General features: G+C 40.1%; 1 protein-coding gene across 1 annotated transcript in view; it reads right to left on the bottom strand.

Moving 5' to 3' along the window:
• Positions 1-3,710: 3,710 nt before the first annotated feature.
• sema6bb (sema domain, transmembrane domain (TM), and cytoplasmic domain, (semaphorin) 6Bb) overlaps positions 3,711-26,473 on the bottom strand; it is a 124,691-nt gene continuing 101,928 nt past the window's right edge. The window contains exon 17 of the mRNA XM_086161504.1: positions 3,711-9,588. Coding sequence (XP_086017630.1) covers positions 8,687-9,588 — 902 coding nt within the window. The 3' untranslated portion in view covers positions 3,711-8,686. The remainder of the gene's footprint in view (positions 9,589-26,473) is intronic.

Raw genomic sequence — 26,473 nt, 5'->3', positions numbered from 1 at the left:
CAACTGGACTTGAATTTCTTCACTCGAAGATGTTTCACGCCTCAGAGACTTCTTCAGTTCTTCTTCATCTCGAATGAGAGGTTAAACATCTTCAAGTGAAGAAATTCAAGTCCAGTTGCTACGGCAAGAAGATTTTGACAAGAATTATCCATGACCTGGATGACTGAGAACCTCCACAGACGTTACCTTCCAAAGTTTCTTCTTTTCGAATATTTAAAAAAAAAAAAACAATCCCAGTTTATGAGACATTAAGAATTAATCTGTAAGTTTTATTTCCTGATAAATGATTCCATTTCGTCTTGATTGTTTGGATAATGTAATGAGGACTATGTAAAGACTCACAGTAGCAATGAAAAAATCATTAGAGGTGCAACAAGATCAGCAAAAAGAGTTCAGTATAATTTTGTTTAAAGGCTGCAGCAGTTTTACAACATAGGTCATTTAGCTTTTGTAGACATTCCTTCAAGGATGATTAACGTGGCAAAAAGTGGGCTTTTGTAAAACTTTCTGCTGCACTGATCCTTCCACTGACATGTTTGTGTATAAGAACCTTTTAGTTACATGATGTTTACACAAGTGGTCGCCAGACACTCATTATTCCAAGTAGACCCACACCTTTATTTCAGCACCATAATAATTATTCCAGTTACACCTCCACAGCCATGAGTGCTACTGACTGTAATCAGACCTATACACTCCTGTTGTAACACAGAGAGGTATGTAGAGTGAATGCAATAATTGCTTATAATGTATAGTCCCAAAGCTCAAGTAAACACTGCAGCAACGGAAATTTGAGTCTTAAGTAAACAGTGTTTTTTCAGCTCATACATATTACAGTAGTTTCATTAAGGATAATCTGGTTGGCAAAGGGTAGAAAACCCTGTTTCACAGCCATACACTCGATTTCTTCTCTTACTTAACATCCTGTGTGAACAGAACAAGGATAATGAGGAAGCTACATAACTTTGTAAATGTATAAAATGTTCATAGATGTCTCTACAATCTTTTGCCACATCATCTCCATAAAGAAACAAGTGGTGTCAGAGTATGGATCAGACGGAGGAACCATGTTCAATCCCCCAACATGGTGACCTATTTTGATAATCTTATTATATCTTAATTCTGCAAAACTAACCAGCATGTTTCCCCAACTGACAGAATTTTCGCAGCTAAAAAACAAAATATTTCTGTGTCATGCTTAAACCACAGGGCAAACCCGTTTACTTGCTAACCAAACAATTGTTGGAATTTAAATTTCAAACCTGGTATACAAGCAGATTTTTATTTGCTTTTGCAGGCTGAAATAGTCTTCCCCTTAACACTGAAGCAATATGAGGTCATAGCCTTGTTGTGTGCTTTTCTCAGCATTCTTAACCTTGACATGATTATCTACATTTCAAATACTGCACAATTGCACATTCCTTTTATATCTCCTTTTAATTTCTTATTATTGCATGGCATTTCTTCTGTTCTTGTCTACTCCTACAACTGTTTACACTCCCATGAATCACTAGAAAATATTCAAAACATCTTAATGTAAAGGTCAACAAATGATTATATTCTGTCCATCTGTGACTACAGCAAGGCGGGACCAGACATCCGAGAGGAAAACGCTTTCTTTTGGGTTTGTTTTTAGGGGCTTAGATTGCCCTCTGCTGTTCCGAATGGTTGTTGCAACATTGAATGATAGGAGCAAACGAGCTGTTCTCCTTTGCAGGAAGATCTGTAATTCACTGGAACTTATTCTATATGAATTTATGAAAATATCAAAAGATTAATGTGTATGTCATGTTATCCGGAATATAAAAATGAGATATTGATTGAATGACGTTCTACTGCATTTTGTGCAGTACATTTCTCATGTCAGCCACACAGTATATATGTACGTGTGTGTGTGTGTGTGTGTGTGTGTGTGTGTGTGTGTGTGTGTGTGTGTGTGTGTGTGTGTGTGTGTGTGCATGGATGCACTTTTGCAGAGAGTCTGCATTTATATGTTTTAATGAATATTGCTTGCAATCAATTCCATTTATGGCTAATTTATGAGTTGGCCTCGTATGCATGCAAGTGTATTACAGACATATTTTGTTTTGGGGTGAAAATTAGATAACTGAAGAGTTTGGCGGACATTATATTTTGAGTATAAACATCGAAATGGTGAGAGAGCTGAAAGCTGGTTTTACAGGAGGCAAGCTCTAGAACTGAAAGACAAATCAAGGAGAGTACCCACTGGCACTGTGTCAGCCTCAGCCTCATTAATCAGATTTGTGTGTATGTGTGTGTGAGAGGGAGATAGACAGATACAGATGGACAAACCGACATACAGTTGAATAGATAGATAGATAGATAGATAGATAGATAGATAGATAGATAGATAGATAGATAGATAGATAGAGAGAGAGAGAGAGAGAGGGAGAAAGAGAGAGAGAGAGAGAGAGAGAGAGAGAGAGAGTAAGAGAGAGAGCGAGAGAGTTCAAAGAAGGGAGAAGCTCCAGGTACTGGGATGCAGCCACCATTCACCTTCCTCCACACCCCACATTCCTATCACTGGAGTACTGCAGTGTTGGAGGGCTTCAGACCCATAAAACACCAGCAAATGAGAAGCCCTGACAGGTCCTCACGGCCCTTCACCACTCAACAGATGTGAAATGGGCTGATAGGCTCCCTGGAGAGATGAAGCGCTGGATGGGAGGAAGAGGAGGGCAAGGGTAGCGGGATAAGGCAGAGGGAAGTGATACACTATGGGCATCAAGGTTTTCCATACCACACACACACATCTAGACACAGTTTTGCACATTTTAGTTATACTCGTTTCTGTGGTTGTCAAAGATTTACAGAGCTCACAGTGGGTCTCACTAATGTCTTTCTTGCAGCAGGCATATTTCATGAAAAATAGTGCCCTCTGCCAGCACTGATGGCACTACAGCAACTTCTCACTGTAACTAAGGAAAAGAACGGCAACATTTGGTAAAACACCAGAGAAGCCAGTTTCTGTGATTGTCAGATTTACAGACCTCGCAGGATGTCTCACTAATGTCTTTCATGAAACAGACATAATATTTCATGACAAATAGTGCCCTCTACCAGCACTGATGGCACTACAGCAACAACCTCACAGCAAATAAGAAAAAAGAACGGCAACATTTGGAAAGACACCAAAGTCGCCAGATATAATTTCAAGCTGTTTCTGAGAATGTGTTGCTGTGATCCTCTGCCGATACAGCTAACCTAAGGGCTTATGGACACAAAAGGGCAGAATTTTTATAAGGAATTGGTTCAGAATGAATGTGTGTCTCAAGGTGGATGGTAACTGCAGTAACATTTTTCTTTTCCAATAGTGTGTTCTAATAGTCTTTCATTTCTTTATTATTTAGAAATAAAACTAATCATTATTATTTCATTTGTAACAATATGTAATCATTTAATGCTGCTGTTAGGATACTGTATTCAATGTAATTTGCAAGATATTTGATTAGAAATATATTATATGTACATATTTTATCATTCTCTGAAGGATGGTTGGGAGATTTAATTAATGATTGTTGTTACTTGAATAAAATATTTGAATATAATCTTTGCAAGTTCTCAGTTTGGAGGGCTGGTGAGTATGTAATTTACACTTTATATGTTATGAGGAAGCACTACTGGTTATGAATAAACTAAATTACATATCCAGCCAAACACACGGTGGTCAATAACCAAAACATAAAGGGTCATGTCTGAGTGATTTATTACGATAAGAAAATTGACACAGAGCAAAGTCTCCATGCGGAGTGACAGGCAGAGCTCAGGACAATGTGGAGAATGGTGAACAACTGCTGGAAAAGCATTGTTGTGTGTGTTTATATGTGTATGTGTATGTACTGTGCAGTTCTTGTATGGTGCATGCATGTGTTGCTTTTGCATGACGACAGACATATTTCTTCGCTGACACAAGCGCACACACACTTGCATGTACTGTACAAATTCACACATTGCTACGTCTGTACACACACAAAGGCTGTGTCGTCATGCAGCTACTGCACTTTAATTACATGTAAGAATCAAGGTTATGTACATGTAGCAGGGACATGTGTCGTCATCTAATGACGGCCTGTCCCGAGGCCCCAGACAGCCTTTGTTGAGAGCCACAGGATGGCGGTGTCCTTCACAGTAGCAGGAGACTCAACTCTGCCAAAGAAAAGTAGAATCTCTTATTGAACCTCAGTTTGCACAAGTTCATTCTCTCATCCTCTTCTCCATATCTTTTCAGATTCAGCCTTCAAACAGGATGCAGCACATCTCTGCTGCTCACAGTGCTGCTAAATTGTCACTGTCAATATAATAATAATCATGATAGTCATCAGGTTTATCATCGTTATCATCACACCAGTAAATTGAAAGTGAAATCATATATATAATAATATTCCATATAATTTCAAACCAAATGTCTACTACAGAAACAAACGATACAAAGCAAACATGACAAAAATGATCAGAGCTGACTAAATACATCTACAACTTTACAAAAATGCAAATGTTGATTTTGTCTCCGCCTTGTTTTTGTGCTTTTCCTCTCTTGTGTTGACTTGGGAGGGAGTGTGTCTAGCAGGTTCATTTGCTGCGTGATTGTGATTTGCATGCTAGCTTCCATTTCTGAACACTTTGTAGGACATAGCACATACAGTGAAGCACTGTAGGGCAAGATGGCAGTTATTGGCTGGGGGGCATCGCACTGTGGGCCACACGGCACAAACAACCCCAACAGACAAAGGCATAGTCTCTAAAGCAAACACACAGACACAACCTAATGAATGTGTGTGATGTAGAAATAAAGAGGAGGATGATGTGAGTGCACTGGACTCCAGGCAGGCGATAGGTGTGAACAGAACAAAACAAAACAAAAAACAAATACACCAGAAAAGCCAAAATAATTTTACAACACAGTGAAATGCAGGCAAAAAAATTTAAAGCATGGTAGGCTTAGAATAATGTATTTTAAAATTAACATATCAAGGATTTGATGTGAAATTAATTTGTGTGGATCACTTTTGTTTATGGTTTCTGACGTTTCCTGATTAAGTTATTCATTTGAAAAAGTGACAGAAAGACTGCGGCCTAGGATTGCTTGTGGCGATGCTACTCAACATCCTCTGTATATTATCGGAGATATACCTGTTAGTAATTAAAAAGGAGAGGGAGGACAGAATTCTGTGAGGCTTCACCAGAAAAGCTTAGCTGCTCTGTAATGGTGAACTGCAGTGATGAAATTATGCCATCAGTGAGAGAACATTATGTGCATTACCTTAGAACTAGCCAGTTGGGCCTGTGCTCCACTTCTGATCTTAATTCAATTGCATCCCAAATTTGGTTACGTATGAGTGTGTGTGTGCATGTGTTACTGGAAGGGTAAAAAAAACTGGGTATACCTCCCTCTCGGGGCTGACGTGTCTGTAGTAATCTTCTCAGTGGCTCATCAGGCCATTAGTGGGCTGGGAATGTACTTTACCTAATCAAGCATGTTTAGTGAAACACTGGAGGAGATGCAGAGCGAGGTCATGGGTGGCTGGGCACGCTGGTGGAGACAGAGAGGCCTCGTCCTCTTTCTCTCTCTCGCTCTCTCACCCCCCCCCCCCCCCCCCCCCCCCCCACACACACACACACACACACACACAGGCTTCACTGACATGGAGACAGATAAAATGATGCTGAACCCTGGCTGGTGGAGGACTCACTACCTTCAATACTAATGACCTGTTTAAGGGTGGAATGTGTAAAGAATAAACTGTACTAATGTGGTGAGTTAAACACGTTTACCCGCCTGACCTCCTCTGCTGGCCCTGCTTTGCTCATGGATTGAATACCTCATGCTCTGGCTGAGCACGTTTCTTGGTATCAGAGATTACTATATTTACAGAAGAGTTGTTTTCTCGGGTTAACTTTTGGTGTTAGAATGACCATCTCTATTTTAAAATCTAAACACAAGCCATTTAAGCTTAAATAATGTTTTGATCTGAACTTATACTGCTGTTTTTTAAATTCTGATTTAACGGGATTTTTATTACATTTCATTTGGATTTTTACTTCTTTGAATGATTCAAATGATATTCATTGCTCAATTATATTAATTCTAAAAATTTTGCCAGTGGTGCTCTTTGTGTGCTTGAAAAACCCTATGTAAAAAAATAAAAACGAAAATAAATGTTTTCTTAGTAATGTAGTTTATTATTTGAAATAAAAAAAAAATCTTTGCAGCTGTGCAAAGTATCTGAAGAGCTGGTTGTAATTAGGAATCGTTTTTGTGTGTTTGACTTCTCCTCTCGAAGGAATAATTTGATAATATTGAAAATAAACTCAAACCTACTTGTTTTGATAGCTCGATGAAGTATGTGCATACAATGTACTCCCACATGCCATTAATTTCAGTTTTGTATGCAAACAGAAAAACACCTTACTGTTCATTAGTGTTCATTTCGGAAACGTCTGGCTGGTTTTTAATGATTGTTTCCAGCACAGTCAAGAGCGTATTGGATTGGCTGTTGCTTTGTATATACTTTTATATATCATGTGTATATATCTCAAATATATATATATATATATCACACATATATATCAAATATATTTATGAACATGTTAAACTGTTCCTTGAAATATTTAAAAGGTAGCGATGTTCAATACTGTTATACACATCATGAAATATTGTATATTTTAAATTATATTGTATATAAAGTACCTGATGTAATGTTCCCCTGCACCAGCTTTTCCATCTTGAGCTACATGTCTTTGTTCAATGCATAAATTGATAAATAAAATGTATAATATACACTGCCTCGAGACTTAGACATACAGTTCAAATGAATTTGTGGATGTAAAGCAAAGGTTGTTACACATTTATGGCTCTATGTCGAAAGAAAATGGGTTTGAATTAAAAAAAAGGGCAAGAACATTGATCAAAGCTGTTGTTTTCAACTCAATATGAGTAACATAATCACAAAGCCAAAGAAAATGTCACACACATGCACGTAAGCTAACAAACTAACAAATCAAGAAAACCCGGAATCATGACCCAAATGAACAACAGCTATCTCAGGATCTACATTGAATTAAGAGAGAATGAGAGGGGACAAATACAAATACTGAAGACATGTCTGGAAACAGTGAAAAGGGTAACTCCATACCCACATACACCCAGACCCATCTGCTTTCTGTTTGCCTCTTTTGTTGGGAAACACAGTAAAAGACAGAAAGGGAAAAAGCCACAAGGGATTATCATTGTGACACTGCGCATTGCCCCAACCCTGGCCTCAGCCCTTGGCTTGCCGCTGTCCTGGCAAACCGGTGAATACCCACTGTGGGTAAAGCGCTCTGTTAGATGCCCGTGCATGGTTGGTGCATCTTACATGATGGATGGAAGCGCTGTCTCCTCATTAATATTCTGGAAGGCAGCGGAGGTGGGCTAGGTCTCTGACTCTTAACGGCTATTTGTTGCTGCTGTCTCCTCCTGCTTCTGGAGCACAAAGAGGCTCAGTGTTGGGCAGAAGAGGCTGAATGGAGCTCCCAAGCGGCCAGGTCTTGCAGCCCAGTCAGACCGCCAGACAGCCACAGCTCACGTTCCCCCCTTCAATTGGACTGCGGAGCCCAGGGAGGCTTTAGGTCAGGTCAGACAGACCCAGGCATATAGAGAGGCAACAAGGGAGGACAGTTATTGTTCATTTTCCTGATGCCCTTTGCTATTTTTGACATTTGCCAGTTTCAGATGGTTTTAGGGAGAAAATAGTGATAATATAAAATGGTAAATTAAAAGTGGCTTTTCCTTCTCTTTATTCATTTCTTGCTCATTATTGCTTACTTTCACTCCATCCTGACTGCATCTGAGGTACTGGAAATCACATAAAATGCAATGGAATCTCAACCCTTCTCCACACTTCTAAATCTTTGATGGTTAAACACTTGGAGCTTTAAAGAGACACGTAATAAACATATTTGTCTCTGTCATTGTTTATAAAAAGCGAAAATAAGGTTAACATCAACTTAATTATATAGGTATACTTCACAGTTAAGACAGGACACTTGTTGGGGTTGTTTTGGCCTTTCACACACAAACACGCACGCATGCACGCACGCACGCACACACGCACGCACTATGATTCAGTGAAAGTAACTCCCCTCTGGCACGGCTACAATAGTTATAGTCAATTATTGTCTTATTCTTAATCCAAAGAAAAGCACATTGTCGTCTGCTGGAGGCCGGTGGCAAGAAAAACAAAGGCAAAATGTCACGCAAAGAATATCCATGGTGTCAAACAGTGAACAATAAATGGAGGGAGACCTTTCCTGTTTGGCTCTGCAAGTTAAATTGTCCTTTTTTTGTCTCCACACATTTAGAGAAGATAACTCTTCTTTTTTCTCCCTGCTCTTTCTTTTGCCATTTTTCCCAACAGTAAAACAGTCATTCTTTGTTGGTTGTACCACTTCGAGAGCAGGACGACGCACCTTTTAGGAGAGGGAAGGACACACGGAGGGAGTGTTCACCTCTTTTCTCTCAATTCTTTTCTCTCTGTCACTCTCTTCAGTCCGCTGAATGACATCAGAACGTTAAATTACAGTGAGAGAGGACAGACAGGGTGAACTTGGACCGAGACAGTGAGTCGGAGGGGTTAATTTATTCCAGTTTAAGGGAATGGGTTTTCAGAGAGAGACACTATTGATCTCACTGGCCACTGGGTGCACGCTCTACTATATTCTTCACTAGAAGATGGCTGAAGTCAGCCAGTTCTCCCAGCCCCCGAGGCCCATGCATGTCTGGCCTGATCAGCCGCTGGGAGTTAAAGGGCGCTCCATTGTTGCTGTTGTAGTTGAGTGCCTCATGACTCCAGCGAGGCTCCCCATAGTCCATGTGGGGAGTAGGAGCAGAAACAACCCTCCTCCGGTCAGGGGAGTCCTGCGGTGTGGCGGGATAGATGTATTCTCCCGATGAGTTTCTCAAGGTGCCTGTGGGACGACTGCCGCCGTGCTCCCCCCTCTGGGTGGCGAGGATCAGGTAGCGCTGGTGCTCTGTGTGTGGCGGCAGCATCACCTCCCCTGTATCATCTATCCGGACCATCCCACCACCTCCTCCACCTCCATGCAGGAATTTGGAGCTCAGGTAGATGACAGAGTTGTTGGGGCAGGGAGTCCCAACAGCAGTGAGGAAAGTCTGGCTTTGGTCCCAGTTGCTGTCTGGGAGTCGCATGGCTCGTTTCTGCTGCAGTGGCGTCTGCTCCGGGGTAGGTAATAAACCGGGGTCCATCTCTCCTTTAGGCCAGCCATTAGCTGTGACAAAGGGGTTGTCTGCCTGAGACCGCTGTCTCTCGCCACCGCTGGTTCTTGTCACGCTCATCACCGACCCAGTGCAGCCCTGCCCTAGCATGCTCTGCTCCTTATCAGTTTTGCGACGGGTGCTGCCGGCACCAGCGCCGCGGGTGTGTTGGTGGCGGTGGCTCATGATCCAGCAGACGGTGAGGCCGGAGAAGATTGCCCCGGTTGCAAAGGCAGAAACAGCAGACGCAACGAGAAGGTTTACAGAAACCAGGCCGTCAGGCTCCTTGATGAAAGTCTCCTGAAGAAGCATTCCTGGCAAGAAAGTGAAAAAAAAAATAGCAACAATAAACACAAGGGGGTCATCGGTCAACTAGAAGAAACATCAAAATTGCAACAGTATTTCTTGTATTAAGCATGCAGGAGTTAACAAACGTTGGGACAAAGTGGATTATTTTCTCTGTCCTTTACGTGGGTGCAAATGGTCACAGGCGCTCCAGCCAAGGTAGCTCTGGCTAATGGCCTTCATTACGTTAAGTGGATAGTAATTTTAATAGCTGTAATAACTGTCTTCCTGATTGAGAATCGCTCTCAACTCTGACATGTTTCACAACATTAGCTTTATGGGGAGATGCGAGTCTGGCATTACTTGTGGGTAATAACTCAAAGTTTTCATTCTGTGGAACATGGAAAGTGTTTATACTTAAATAGCACCAGCTGAAAGGTAGCGAACTGTGTTTTCATGCTTTACCCTGCGACATGACAGTAAAACACTTGTCCTTTTTTCAGCAAGCATTAAAAGTGAACAATCCAGATGGATCTTTGATAAGCATTTTGTCTTCTGTAGAAACAGCATATAATTCTGAACTTAACGTCGGTTCATATAGTATTTTGGTAGCTTAGCAAGGATGGACACAACATTGATAGATTTAGTGAATCTATCTGGAGAGAAGTCCATGATTCTTTGTGTCTTTTATCCAAGAACATGGGTTGAACTCCCACTGAGAGAAATATCTATGAATTATTAAAGATATGAATACAGCCAAGAATGCCATGGATCAATTAGAAAAATGCCAGAAGAAAAGTTGTTCTTTGATGTGTGAACTCTTGGGACTGACACAAATGAATACTATGAAATTGTGCCAAGGAAAGCAGATTGGACGAGAGAGAGCAAAAGAGAGAGCGAAGTTGCCAATAGCAAATTCGAACAGTTGGGACTTTGGACAAACATAGTAATAGTTGTTAAATTACAACACCAATAGAGGCAGGGGGACCACTGTCTCCACAAGGACAGCGACAGAATTTATTTCTCTCAGAAAATAAATGGAAACCATTAATAGGCCCTGGGAGCCTCTTGCACTCTTATACTTTGCTCAGAAAAGGAGCAGGGCAAAGAAAGGAGGAAGGGATGAACATATAGCTAGCATAAACAAACTTTCTTTTAATGTCTAGCGCAGTCATCTTTAATTGGCACAAACGGTGCTTGATGTGTTGCGAAAGATTTGAGTACAAGAAGTCAGCACTTTACTAAGATAAAGATGCCTACAACTTGAATACAAATGTTTTTTCATACAGCTTTGCTGTTGACCCATAAGGTATATTGAAACATTTGTTTCAAGTCTCTCAAATAGAACCTCCTCTACTCTGCATCAACATGTCCTGATAAGGACCTCAGGTGGGAGTAAGCCACAGATGTTCTTGTTTGTTATAGTGGATAGCGACAATGATAGCTCCGTTGGTAGCATCAGTGTCCCTCCAATTGGAAGTTTGGCAGTTTGATCCCCGGCTCCTCCAGTCTGCACGCAGAGACGATCTTGGGTAAGACACTGATACCACAGACACTGGTCCTGTTGGTGCCTTGCATGGCACCTCCGCTGCCATCGGTGTATGCACTGAAACACTGAAATTGCTTTGGATCACAAAGTGCTATAGAAGATGTGACAATAGAGAGGTTATACTCGTGGTTGTACATTGTATAAATAAAACACTCTATTTCATGATATTTGAAAACATATTGCTTTTGATTACAATTGGTCACAAAAATCATTTGGTTTAGGGGGAGCCTCACTCACTGAATGTAAGTACGTGATTCTGTAAAATTCTTGGGATTTATAGATATCAATCAGAAGCTGAATTTGAAGTCCATTGTGTTGTTTTAGGTTAGGTGAAAGACTTTACTATCTGTTAAAACTAATTTTTGTCCAGGTCAAATATGCACTTGACCTTGCACTTATACAGTAACTGGATGTAATATTTCCATACAAAAATTCCATTGTAGTTACTTAAAAGTCAACTGTGGCTCATAAGGATGTCAAATGGTGCTGAATAAAACTATACCAGACAGTCAAAGCATCCATAATAAACAAGCTAAGAGTGAGGATTTGACTTTACGATAAGGAGGAAGTGTAATAAAGTCTATGCAGGCATAAAAATCAGCCCAGTCAGGGGTGCAAGGACAGTTTTTGTTTAACCCATATTTTACTCTGCAGCGGGACGCATGTAATATGGAGAACAACAATCTTTCATATTTGTCAAATTTGTTTGAAAATTGAATAAAAATTATACTTGTGTTCTAAGACCGTAAATGTGTAACTATCGTATTTAAATATTACTGTAATCATAGCATAATATTCACAATACCCTAAGGAAGTCTAGTGTTCACCTAAAAGACAATTTTCCTTTGCTGCAAAAGGCTTCAAAATGTACTATAGTGATTCAAATTAGTGTTAACTTAAATATCATTGTTTGAAGGAATTGAAAGTGTGGCATTGGCCAGCCAGGTTGTGTGTGTGTCTGCTGCGATTGTCACTATACATAACATTACACTCAGGCATCTAAAAACATGTGAGGTCTCCCTATGAAAGCAGTATAAAAGAAATTCTAGTTATATTTCAGAACACATTTGAACATCAAGGGGAAGCTTTTATAAAACTAACGGACATCAAATAGCAAAACCAGAGTGAGATGCAAAAAAATCCGGCTCCACATTATTTTAAGCTCAACCCAAGGGGAGCATTTCAGATGTTTTTATATCCTTTATTCAAGGTCGCTAAAATGGTTTTTAAGCATAACCACTTTATTCTTGTGCTTATAAGCATAACCATTATCAAGGGTCCTTATAAATGTTTTCTACATTTTGATATAAACCCTTCCTCTATAACTTGTTACATATACTGTAGTTTGATCCAAGTGACACGTCAGTGGATTCTCTTCAACGCCATCATCAATGCACGCTCAATGGGGCTGCAGCTTCTATTGATGGAAATCCAGCGTTAATCAACCGGCCTTGTTGGGCAGTCAATGTCTGCTTCGGCTCTAATTAGTCCCTCATCACCAATCCAATAAGCTCAGTGATACAGGAGGACAAAGGCCTTAGTCACAGTCAATTATGTGACACACACAGTTCAGCTGAGTTCATCAAGTAAATCCTCCATACGATATCAGTGGAATTGCCTCCGGTCTTAAAGTGAAATGTGATTTGCCTTTGTTTGTTTTTATATGTCTATTCTTGCATTATCAATGTCATTGACTTGTCTTAACTTTCTTTTACCTATATCTCTCTTTGTCTTTTACTGACATTTTTCTTGACTTTATTCACTACTGCCTCCTAATCCTTTTTTCAGAAGGGCTGACTCCATGGAATATTTTGATCAAAGCCGTAAATTGTTTTTTGAATTTTTGGCCGTGTCTTTTCTGGAGAAGGTGCTTGCATGTAGCTCGTGTAATGCATTTTTGAAGCATTTACTTCAAAGAAGGATGTTTATTCAGGGCTTTTTTTTCCCCCTCAACAGTATGTAAAAATGTGATTGTTCAAAATAACATCGTTGCGGACGGATGGCAGTTCATAATTCGGATATCACGAGATGTCATTCTTCACTTCAATCCTTTCTCCTGTCACACAGTCAGCTCACAGTTCCACATCAACAGGCACAAACTTTGCGTATTCATTTAAGCTCCCATGTTCTACTAGGTTTATATTGAATTTGGCAGTTTTTCAACATCATTGTTTTCCTCCTCAGGCAGGTCGCAGCACACTGTTTGCATACTTTGTTACAGCTGCCTAAACATGTCAGTGATTGTAGTTGAATTATTCCTAAATTCTCAAGCCTTTGTTTACCTTGCAATGGCCACCACTCCATTTACGTTATTGCTCCGTAGGTAGGATTTATTTTCTTTTGTGGGTGTTGACATAGGAGAAATAAAACAAGCATGCAGGGATTATTGGATGTAAATTTGTTAACACATTCACCTGAGTTCGAAAAGTCAATTAATGACTTGATTAACTTCTCTTGATTTTTTTTTTAAATTTTCCTTCAGTAATCCTCTCTGTTGATAATTTTGTAAACAAATGTGAAATGCAACGACCGCAGACCATTCAGAATAATGCAGAAACATAACAAGGAAAACCCACTAATCTCCCTCTCCCATGCATAACATCTGGAATTGTTCGTGCTATAATCAGATGCAGAGGTTGTAGGTATTTACCTCATTTGCGGTCCTCTGTTGCTGTGTGGTACTTTTGATTGAATTCTGCATGGTGCAATAATAGCGCTGTCACCTTCGTGCAGCGAGAAAAGTCTTGACATGCGTGTGCGTATGTGTGTATGCATGTCTACAGATGTTTTAGCTGTCGAAGTCACAGAGCTTCATTTAAATACATTACAAAGAAATGTCTTTCTTGGATGAAAACAGTGTATAGAAATCGGATTTGGGAGACCCGGTAAACTGAAGAAGGAGATCAAACTTAAAGGCTAGACAGATAAATATTTGAAGTGTCTGTTTGAATGACGGTTGAATGCTTTCTATACACACTATGGAAGGATGACAATTAAGGGAAGCAGCCTGTGCACTCTTCTCCCTTCATCTTTCTTTCCCTTTTCCAGTACTGCTCACTTATTAAAGCTTTTGCCAAGGAAAGAGAAGGGAAGCTGGAAGTGAAAGGACTTTCTATTTCAACACAACGAACTGCAACTCTATATTTGTGACTTTTTTCCTCTTTGTCATCCACTGCACCATTTGAAAGTCACATGACACCTGTGCTCTCCCTAAACCCTGACTCACTTTTTGTTTCCTCCAAGAACCGACAGACTGAAGGAAATGTGTTGCATCCTCAAGCGATTGCAAATATAAGTTCAGGTTCTGTAAGGAAGATTGAAGAAGTTGCTGTAAAACACTAACGCAAATCGTACTTAAGCAGTCACACACAGACAGGTATCTGTCGACCCCTAACTGAGAGATGCTGTGAAGTGACTGTCAGCAAAGGATCAACATGTTCCTGCAATCCAACTGTCTATACCTAGGCATACGCAAGCATTTTAAATTTTCTAACAAAACAATGGAGGACAAGAACGATGGAGGAGTAACCAAAGTAGAAACACATTCAACACAATTGTTTTTTAATTAATGAGTAAGGAATCTGAGGAATGAAGCGCAGCAAAGCCTCATCCCTACGCCACTCTTTAATGTGTTATCCAAAATATTGTTAGTCAAGACACCCAAACAGTACAAATAATTTATTCTTATATTCAACCATCACTGAAAAGACCAGTATTTTAAGACTACAAAGAATTGAAATTTCCATTTTTGATGGGCTCCATCTCTGAACAGACCCATCCTACAAACAAAAAAGACTCCAGCTGCCTTTAAATTATATATTTCATATATATAATTACAGTCACTGCAAATTAAAATTTCTTCCTTTCCAAATGCCATGTAGTACTGATTGGTTTTTGGTGGTTCATATTTTTCTTCATTCCTCTTTCTTTTTCTTTATAGATACAGAGGACAGCTTTCCCCTGTAACGATACTGTGTTCAGAAAGCGTTTGATTCAAATGCAGGACTCAGCAGGCAGGAGCAGAAAAAAAATTGATTCATTTTAGCATCTGAAAACAATCTAGATGGTGTTAAGGTTCGAGTTGCTGGCAGAGTGAATGGAGCAAAACAGAAATAGAAGATAGTTATAAGGAAACAGACTAGCAAAACAGATGATGCAATGAAGAAAGTAAGTAAGCAAGCAACAGAATAGAATATAGGATAGAATATTTCTTTAACCGAATGAGAATTAGCTGATCACATGATCAGAAACTACTGTTAAGTCGCTTCCTTTTTGCAAAGAAACACAAGAGACGGACATTACGTAGAAGAAACAATTAAACAACATTAAGACGGATAAACTAAAAAAGTTACACAAGAAAATAAACCCAATGAAGACTGCTTGAAAAAAAAAGGTTATAAAAATAGATGGGGAAAACAATAAAAAACAGGAATGGTTCAATGTGGACCATATCTGAGGAGAATCAGCATCACAAACCCACAGGTGGGCACATCGGATGGGAGAAACAGGAACCACGCAAGAAAAATTAACCTCAAAGAGTCAAAAAACATGAAATAAAAGTGTTTCAAACAGAAACCAACAGTGCAAATGGGACTGTGAGAAATGAGTGACAGGTTTCTGGATGAAGCACGTTCAATTATTCAAACATGATATTGTTTCGTTGTAAAAAAAAGTTAACAAGCAATTCGTTTTCTGAAGCGCAAGGACAGGTTTTTGAATCAACATGCATGTGTGTCTTTAGACCCGAACTGCACTTCTCTTTCACTTCGTTTGATTAAACAAAGGAGATTTTTCCTTGCAATTAATAAACCAGTAACATCATCAAATGCAGTCAATTTACAATTCATTGAGATGCATTGTACGGTTTAACACTAAAGCTCGTATCCAATCATTTCGGTCTGAGAGATACATGTTCTTGTTCTAGGTTGTAAATGAGAGACAGGGGAAGTGAGGAGAGATGAGGACACTAGACAATAAAAGAGATGAAGTGAAAAGGAGAGGGAAAGAAGATGATTGCAAAGGATGACAGGGAAGACGGAAAGGGAGATGGACATAATTCAGGATTAAAGAGCTGAAGAGAAAACAGGAAAGAGGGACAAAATGATGGTTTACTTGGGTATAAATGTAAAAAAGGTATCTCATGCATTGTTTCAATTTTCCTTAGGTATTAGTTTTCCTTTGTTTCTAATCCATATAAATCTGTTCTTTCATAGCCCTGATCGTCCTTCCCTCTCTACAATCCTCTTGTTAGCTATTAATCCTCTCTCCATATCTCTCTCTCTTAACCACTACTCCTTTGATCACCATGGGTGGTGCATGATGGGAGTAATGGCTTATAAATTCAAAAGAGAAGCGAGGAAACTTTTACTAATTCACTTTTTAAATCAAGGTCAATCCTGTGTGATCACATTTCCAAAGACAGCCTTGCGGTTACGCACTGAAAGTGACGGCTGTGGTCATGTTGAGGGGAGCGATTCTCTTCCTCATACCCTCCACACTCATCCCTCTTCTCCTCTTTCACTGATGAAAAAGGGAAATAAATGAAAAATCTTGCCTGCTCCATGTTGTTAAATATTCCCGCTGATTGAAGAGCTGGCAGAAGCCTCTTCTGTGTATCTGCTTGTCACAATTTGCTGGCACTTTTGACAATAGACCTGTCAATGTGTTTGTTTGAGATAGAGAACCAGATGAAAGGGGAGAAAGAGGATTTGTAATGCCGAACCTCTGATTTTGATGCAAACTGCGACACAAAGCACACGAGTGTCTATCCCGGTTTATTACAACTTGCCTTTTTTTTTTAGTAACAAGACAATTAATGTAATTCAACAGAATTGAATACACTGTACAGCGGAGCAGGCTCCTATATTGTTCTACAGTCCATTATGTGTTGTCTTACTTTGACAGTGTCCTTGGAATTTTTAGTTTTTGAAAAAGTGCAACTTTTTAATTGTGAGAAAAACAGATCATTCTACGGTAAAAATTTGTTATTGTTTTTTAACGATTTTCTTAATGTTTTATGATATCTTTCAGACTTGCCTGAATGTGTTTTCATCAGCAGTGTGTCACTGTTACCACACAGAATGAGTGAACTTAACTGAGCTAAAACAGCAGATCAGAATGTTGTTCTGTTGACCTTTCATTCATTCATTTATTATGCATTCGCCTGATTATGAACCCGGGGTCGCTGGTGGGCTGCTGGAGCCAATCCCAGCTGTCATTGTAGGAGAGCGGGGTTCATCCTGGAGGGGTCACAAGTCAATCACAGGACCACATAATGAGACATGCAACCATTCACTTTCTCATTATTGTGTCTGGCCATTTATTGATCTCCACTGAACCTACTGTAAGGTTTTGGATTTGGGTCAGAAACCGGAGAACCCGGAGTAAACCCATTGAGACAGAAAAAGAAAATGCACACTCCACACAGAAAGGGCCACTGGCAGGATCAAACCAGGGACTTTCTTGAAGGGAGGCAACCACTGTGCCCCCACCACTGCCACAGCCAAATATCTGTTTCTTACTATATCACTGACAAGTATCTATAAATGAAACACATATAAATGTATATAATACATATAAATATATATTTTTTTAGAAAACTAATTCTGATGTTCCTGAAATATAGCATACTCCTGAAATATATTCTTGTATATAGATCAAAAAATGAAGGAAGCAAAGAGGCAACTTGGGATGACTGTCTACAGGTGTTTTGCTCACTTAAAGGTAACTAAACAGACTTGAAAACTACTAGGGGACCGGTTACAGATCAATTACTTCTTTAATCAAAAGCCAAAGCATGGGACCTTCTGCCATGTGAGAGCTGGAATATGTGTATTAGAAACACGGGACTTCAAAACAGAACCTGGCAGCATCCCGATGGACCCCTCCATGTGATGAGCCCAAACTCCCAAGCCTGATGGGTTAAGACTGTATCAGCATAGAACCACTGATCTGAGGGGCTTTTCATCTCCAGGATCCACCATTTCTCTGCATGTTAATGTGTTTACATATGCAGGGGTGGCACGGGTGCACGAGGCAAAGCATGTGCGCCCCTCCATGAATAAATGCCTGTAGATTTACCCATGTGTGTGTCTTAATAAGTGACTGCAATCCACTTGCTGTACACACGGCTCAGTGATTTTGCTCCTTTTACTCCTGCGATTTTTTTTTTATGCGATGAAAGACTGCAGGCACTATTTTGTCTTGTTTTCAGCACACCCTCCTCCTTCTCCATCTCTCTCTTTTTGGTCATAGGAACACAGTGTATGTATGCGTATATATAACAACCTCATTTTCACCATCTCTGCATGCTTTCCTCTTTAACAGCAACAAGACTGTCCAGTTTGTGAGGCTAATCTCACCGTGGAAAAGAAAAAAAAAAGGAAATACTGACTGACATCACAACAAGTAGGAAAATGCTATTATTCAAGTATGTAAACAATGTACTGTACCTCCTGACTGACTGTTTGTCAATGGTCTATTCTCCACCAATGTCATCTTTTTTAAACTAGAAAAGAAAATTTAATTCAGCTGACTGACAAATAATAGGAACAAATACATAACCTCTGTGGGGGAGGTAATCAAAGTGCATTAAAAAGTATGAACGCTGTAATTCTCCTTACTTCGAATCAACCTAGCTCCCTCGTAAACCATGTTTACTCTCTGGATGATTGTAAAACCGTTTACAACCCCTCCCTGACAGCTCTTGGAAAGCTGCTGGAGATTTCTGCACCTCACTGCTAAAAAAGATTCGCATATAAATAAAAAAAACAACCTCTGCTCCAGAGGGCAAGACAGACGTGCCGGCTTTGCACTGGTCTGATCAATATGTTAAAACATTTATATGCACCAGCCATGTGTTTGCAATTAAAATTCCATAAAATCACCACCAAAACTTCTCTGTAAAAAGATTCTGGTCTTCAGCTCGGCCTTTCATTGAGAGCTGATCAGGATTTTGTTGGCTCAGAGTCAAGGCTTTTGATAATGACTGAATAATTACATACCTGCACGTTTCTCTTAGAGTGTATCCATTTTTTACATCCTACTCTCAATCTCACCCTCTAGCTATCTTAATTTTTAAGTTAGACACTCTCTGCATTATGTTTCTACCTATTTGTGCTTATATAAAATCTCTGCCTGGGGTAAATTAGGTAAGTCTAGAGTTGCTTTGGCGAGAGCTGCTTTTTGAAATCCGCACAGGGGGTAGACTCCCTCCTACTGCCATAAAATCCAAAGGTGCAGTTTTATTTTTTTAAATGTTCCTTGTTTTTCTTCCCACATCCACACGTGTGTTGCTGGGAGGGGTTTTACTTATTGAATTTGTGGATTCAATTATAAGCGGAGACAAATCCGTTCACCCTTTAGTGAAAGGCAGCTTAACAGCGGTGAATCTGTTAGATAGCGCTCTGAGCTGCAGCCGCTTCACACAAAGCAACTGCAGTGCAGCAGCGCCTAATGTCAAATATAGAACATTTATATTTATGTACATGTCTGGCTTTCTGAGAAGATATTTTTAACCTGACAGCAATAAAATCAATATCATGTTTCAAGTGAATGAATGTAACATTGGCGCCTTTCCGGTAAAAGAATTTCCTTTGGATTAATAACGTTCTATTCTATTCTATTCTATTCTATTCTATTCTATTCTATTCTATTCTATTCTATATTCACTGGCCTAAGAGCTCAAATACATTGTAGGGACCAACAATCAATATTTACAAACATTTAATAGGCTATAAATTAGACAACAACCTTGCTCTGCTAACAGTCTGTCCAGAGAATTCATCTCTCATTTCAAAACCAAGGACCAAGCAATTTCAAATAAACCTTCCTCAAAAAATATATCCATATAGCATACTGCAGCTACGTGTGGCTGTATATCATACACCCACGAGCCGAAAACACATGCCAATTTGTTTTCGTGTTACCGCCCCCGCCACCGGTGTTGGGTTGGCTCCCAGTTCAACTTTCAGCGGGTTTAACAGAATGATTAAACCATCAGGCCTCATGTCGGGGCTGCACACCATCTGTGTGGCTGATTGAAACACCTCCTGCACATTCGCTCAGCCACCCACCTGCTCTGTTAATTTATAGGGCGTCCTTAATGAAATGTCTCCACTGTATCACAGGCCAAGGCCTTGCAGGTGGACATGCTGTCAAACCATGTCCTGAGCTGAGCAATCACTCAGAGTCACGCTGCCTTTCAGCTGAACTGTGCTAAAGAGGGTGATCAATACTGAGCTGGTGCAACAAACCCAGAGGTGGGAAAGACGGGAAAAAAAATCTGACAAATGGAGTGAGAGGGAGAGAAAGAGATATAGACAGAGAATGAGGGCGAGAGAGAGAAAGAGGAGGTCAAGGGTGAGAGAAGAAATGGGAGGAAAAAGTCTAAGTGAATCAAAGACATTGGCAACAAAATTGTGACACACATAGTGTGACAGAGTAAAACACAGAACGAGGGAAAATGGAAAAAAAAAAAAAAAGAGCGCTTGTCTTATTGATGTGTTACAGCGAAGAGAAAAAGTATTGTTTGATCCAGGGAGTTAAGGCAAACCACCACGGTCGATTACTGTCTGAATGATGGACACAAAAACAATCCCCGCTGTACTGACCCGAGGTTATTAACGGTTGTCTGCATGTCAAATGGCAAGAAAAACAAACAAGAAAATTAAGAATAACCAAAAATACAGTGTGAGTACATTTGGCGATTTTCTTAAAGCTTTGATTCCGCAGATCCTGATCTATACTAAATTATTCATACATTCATTTATTCATTATCTATGCCGCTTATCCTTCACTCAGGTTGCAGGGGGACTAGAGTCTATCCCAGGTGTCATTGAGTAATATGTGGGGTTCATCCTGGACTGGTTGCCAGTAGATCAGTGGGCCACGTATAGAGGCATACAACCATTCGCTCTCTTGTTCACGTCTTTACAATTAAGTGTCTCCATTTAACCTACTGCCCGTTTTTGGACTGTGGTAGGAAACCGGAGACCCTGGAGGAAACCAATGCAGACATGCAAACTCCTCACAAAAAGGCCTGCTGTTGGCCCCCTTCTTGGAATGAAACTCGGGACCTTCTTGCTGTGAGGAAGAAGCCCTAACCAGAGCTACCACTGTCTATCCTACCACACACACACACACACACACACACACACACACACACACACACACACACACACACACACGCACACACATACCTCCTTTCTGCTGCTTCGTTCGGGTATCGCCACAGTGGATCAACATCCTCCATCTACCCTTATTCTCTGTATCCTCTTCTCTCATACCAGCTAACTTGGTTATAAGAAGGAGACTTGAGAACAACTTGTTTTTTTTCTTGGAGTTTTGACCTTAGCATCCTTCTCCCAATATATTTACTATCCCTCCTCTGTTGGGATCGCATGACCAAACCATCTTAGTCTCTCTGACCTTATTTATTGTCCAAATAATGGCCAAAAAGTAACTGAAATTAATAAACAACATTGAAGAATGTGTTTTTTACACAGAATTTGTGGCTTTGATTCACCGCATCATAATCAAAGCTTAGCATAATTGAAGCAGAGATTTTCAAAAGCTCTATCATTTACATTCCATAAGCTGTGATCATTATTTCAGGTTTCAATTGTACCTGATTTCAAATCCAGGATTTTGTTTGTTTATTTGAAAAGATAACCTTTAGAATATTTATGGACATAGTGAGCGAGGATATGAAGGTAGTTGATGTGAGAGAGGAGGATACAGAGAATAGGGTTAGATGGAGTAGGTTGATTTGCTGTGGCGACTCCAAAAGGGAAAAGCCGAAAGGAGAAGAAGGAGATGTGAAAAGTTAACTTTAAAAAAAAAAAAACATCAACATTCTCCATAATAACCAAGCCAAATTTTATCGTGTATCTATTTGTTTCCTTATTTTTTTGGAACATGAAAGAAGAAGTCAAAGAAGTCAAGTCCATTATCATCTCTCAAAACCACAATGACCTTTTGATGTCTGGAGACCTTGCAGTGAGTATCAACATGAATTGATTTGTTTTGCTCAGAAGACCGATGTGGAAATAATATAGAAAGCAAAACATTTTATAGGGCGGGTGTACGATCGTTAAGCAAACGCAATGTCACTCCACGCTTTAAAGATGGAAACCCCATATCAGGCGCGCGCACACACACACACACACACACACACACGCACACACGGGTCGGAGGGCAGTCTCTCTCTTTTTTTTTAATATGGACGCCTGCTGTGAGTGAAAGAGATGCAATGAGCAGAGGGAGGATTCAGAGGACTCAGTTGGATGAAAGAGCTGAGCTGAAGCTTCTCACAAAGTTTTCCAGAGGCTGAGGCTGCTATTCCTATCTTCTTTGAGGAAAAATTCCCCATCTCTGAAAACAGCACAGCATTTCAGGGTGTTTCTTTTTTCTTCTGCTGTGCCCCCCACCCCCCCACCCACACAGATAAACCCACATAGTATATGGCTGCACAGATAACCACCTCTTATCATTGTGCCTCAACATTCACCGACCGGTTCAACTCCATTCTTCAAGCCTCTCAGAAACCACTCAGGTTAGAAAGATGCAAGTGTGAACTGTCTGTCTTCACCTGAGGTAGCAAAGCTCTACCACACATCTTCTCCATCATCATTTCTCTTTCCCCTTATTTCCCTGCCCTCGATGGCTGTCTTGCAAGATTGACGGCAGAGGGGGTTTGGAGAAAATGAAGAATTGTGGTTTAGGGGTTACAGAGTCACGCCGTCTCCAAGAAAAGACCACATCAAGATAAAATGTATCATGTTGATGTTTGGCCCTCCCCCACCACTTCTCCGTTCCAGAATTTACCTCTTTGCTGGGGATCAGGCTATGGGGCAACACATTTATCATTAGCAGACATTAGACCCTCTGCTTTAACCAGCTACCACATGAATATAAAGAACTGTGTTGGCTTTATGGGCTCCCCTTTCCTAAGCCTCAGCTACGGCGCGTCTCCAAACCACAGCAATTAGACTGGAATCAAATGAGACCACAGCTGTAAATTTGGCAACAAATTCTTTCCTCCACAAAGCTCCTTACAACGTTACAACCAACGGACTGAGAAAAAGACTCTGTGTCTAAAATGACACCACAACAAGAAATCTCAGTGCTGCCTTTACCTCATTGATATTTCAGTGGACCTCAATTACTGAGTGATTGCATCCCGCTGTTCCACCAGTCAAAACACTGCCTTTCTACAGGAAATATTTTCACAGCACCATAATTGCTTCCATCTGTAGCTACATTGTGGCAACACTAGCAATGTCATTATGGCTGAGGGGTCTCACAGCAAACGGGTGGTGAGTGTGCATGTGCGAGTATGAACATTTATGCATTTCGTGAGGGTTCTTCCGGAAAGTCTGCTCTAGTTTTCTCGACAGACATTACGAGAAGGGAAGCAGAGATGCGAGGAAACTGTTGAGTTGGAATAATGAGCGATTGTGAGGAGGCATGGCGTCTCTGCTTCATCACAGTCCGTGTCCCCTGCCCCGCTCCTGCCATGCCACTGTTTATTTGATGGCTGGTTTAACCGAGTTGACCTTAGCTGATGAGCTATTTGAACAAACACAATCTGACTCATTTGCCCAAAAGGCAGGCAAACCAACAAAAATGTTCACTAATTGCTATAGCCTGATTTAGGTGCTTTTCATTTAAGGGGATAGAGGGTCCCAAAAACAGGTCCAATGCATATTAAATTTCCTTAAGTCAAGAGACCTGTATGGAAAACTAACTAAATTAAATGTTTGACAGAACACTAAGCCCTTGTTTGTGGAGTACCTGATCTAGCTGTCAGCAAGGGTCACAGGCTGGAAATACTGAAGCCAGCCAATCGACACGTGGCGATGACCTGCTGTGAGTGGATCTGACATCTTTTACCAACTGTCGACGCCTGAACCAAATCAGACTCATTAACCTGTTTACAGAATTGGTTTCTATTACAGAGCTGCGTGCACATTCATGCACACGCAATCTCACACAAAAATGTTCAATCGGATCAAAAATTCTGGTTTGGTTTCAGTGAGGTGATTTTGAGCACTGCTCAAACATCATTAAACTAAATCCTGCATAAACCCAACTGCAGTTTGTCATGCTGGCTGAGTTGTCCACTGTGAGGGCCTGCTAATAGAGGGCACACAGGCACGCACGCATGCACGCACACACGCACGCACGCACGCACGCACGCACGCACGCACGCACGCACGCACGCACGGCAAACAGAAATCTAAGTGGCAAATCTGAGGGGGACTGGGTTTCAACAAGCAAGTTATGCAATTTTAATTATTTATTCCCCAAATCTCACCTTGGCTCATCAAAATTAAACATCTAGTTCCAGGCATGTTCCCTTCTGCTATATCTAAAAAATAAAATAAAATAATTATCGCATTATCCACAATAAATCATTGTACCAATTTTCAAGGAATGAGCTCTTCATTCATGATTGAAGACCTTTTGTTTATTGTTTATTTCTGTGTCCCCAATTTTTAAATACTGCTTTCAACTATTGAATTTTTTATACTTACTATTTGTAATTCCACTTTTCTACCCTCTGCATTTAGGTGCCTTTATTTATTTCTTAATACAAATTGACAGGAGGCTCCTCATCATCTTCATCGTGTTTATTTATCTCACTTTTGTTCTCTATTGCCATTCCTCTCTCAAACCAAATATGTTGGCAACAAAGCGCCTCATGTCTTATGAATGTATTTTTCCAGACTGTCCTTAATACTCTGTAGTCCCCCCTGCAGAATTGCTCAGTCATAGTGCTGACAATATATTTTGCTCTCGATTTCTCTGGTACCAAATCAAAAACACCACGGTCTCACTGGAGGGGATGTTGAAAGACCAAAGGAGCAGCTTTTGTGGTGCACATCTTTGAAAACAACTGGAAATGAGAAATTAATACTTTATTAGAAGTTGGAAGCAGGTGGCATCAGTGCAAGATTCATTAATCGCTGATCAAACCTGGAAAATTAGGATAAGAGAGGGTGAAGAGAAAGCTTAATAGATCCCCATTGGGGGAAACCAATTTGCCACTGCATTAGTTCATATGGACAGCAGAAGAATACTAGCTCTGCATTAATGGAACACAACTTGTATATTTAGACTGCTTAAGGTCTTTCGATGAATTGGCAGCCTTAGAGGTACATTTATCAGTTTAATATTTTTTCTACATCTTCAGAAGTTATAAAACTCTAAAATAACATGAAGAGTCAGTGTGTTTATCTTGTAAATCTTGGTAAATATTTCAAGAGTGTGGCTTTGATCAGGTTCATGTTTTGTGATTTATTTTTAAACCATGACCAGAGAGGAAGAAAATCTTCCCTCCATCTTGAAAGATTAAGGCAAAAAGAGCAGGCCAGGTAATCAGTGGTTTGATCTAAAACCCGGTGTGCTTAGGCACACAGACAGATGCACCTGCACACAAACACAAACACACACACACCCACGCATACACACACACACTCACAAATACAGATGTATTCACGAATCATCAAGTATTGTAGAAAATGGTACCCATGTTGAAGAAATCTGGTCAATAGTCCTGAACTTGTCAACACACGTGATCGACTAAAGCTGGTAACTAACTAAAAGATAAGTTAACCTTCTTTCTTACAAGAAATGGTTCGTAATATTGATCTGCATGTAAATCCCCTACGTATAAATGGAAACTCTTCAATAGACCCAATGATTGTTGGGGCCAAATGAGCACATTTTACAATTTTCCACATTATCAAAACACTGTTAACTGCTGTTGAAGATGCAAGTCTATAAATGTGTAGAGCTATTTCTCATGGACATTGTCTTTGTTAATTAAAACCAATTAATTTTGTGTTGATGTATATTTATGTTCTTTTTATCTAATGTATTGTGTTATGTTTGGTAACTAAAAGAGAGGCTCATCAACTGCTGTTATGGTGTTACCAATGAATCCCGTTATCAATGCATCAAAAGCTCACCTCCTTCTTGCACGCCATGACAGCTAACCTTGGGACTGGTTTATCCGTGTTTTATCCAAAACACATCCATGAATTAATGTGGGACTAAGACCAAGCCTTTGAAACATACATCTGATTCAGCAGTGATGTATTGCACCCTCAAACAGAGGAAGGTGATTTAGCTCCAATGAAAATCGACCGTGCCCTGGGTTTTGGACACTGTGCTTTAGATCATCAAAATGAAGTCCATTTAGTAATGATAATTGAGAGGCGGATTGTCTACATTCCAAAAAATTTCACACTTCAGTGCTTTCATGGGATCCATTTATAATATAATAATATATAAATATAATTAGCGGTATTGTATTTGCTTTGTTGCATACTGCTGCTGTATCAGGACAAAGTGGATGA

The sequence above is a fragment of the Fistularia commersonii genome, chromosome 16, assembly GCF_037954325.1.
Source record: "Fistularia commersonii isolate RoL2024-O1a breed Wild chromosome 16, RoL_Fcom_v1.0, whole genome shotgun sequence".
In the NCBI taxonomy this organism is placed as follows: domain Eukaryota; kingdom Metazoa; phylum Chordata; class Actinopteri; order Syngnathiformes; family Fistulariidae; genus Fistularia; species Fistularia commersonii.
This window is presented reverse-complemented; position numbering and strand designations above follow the sequence as displayed.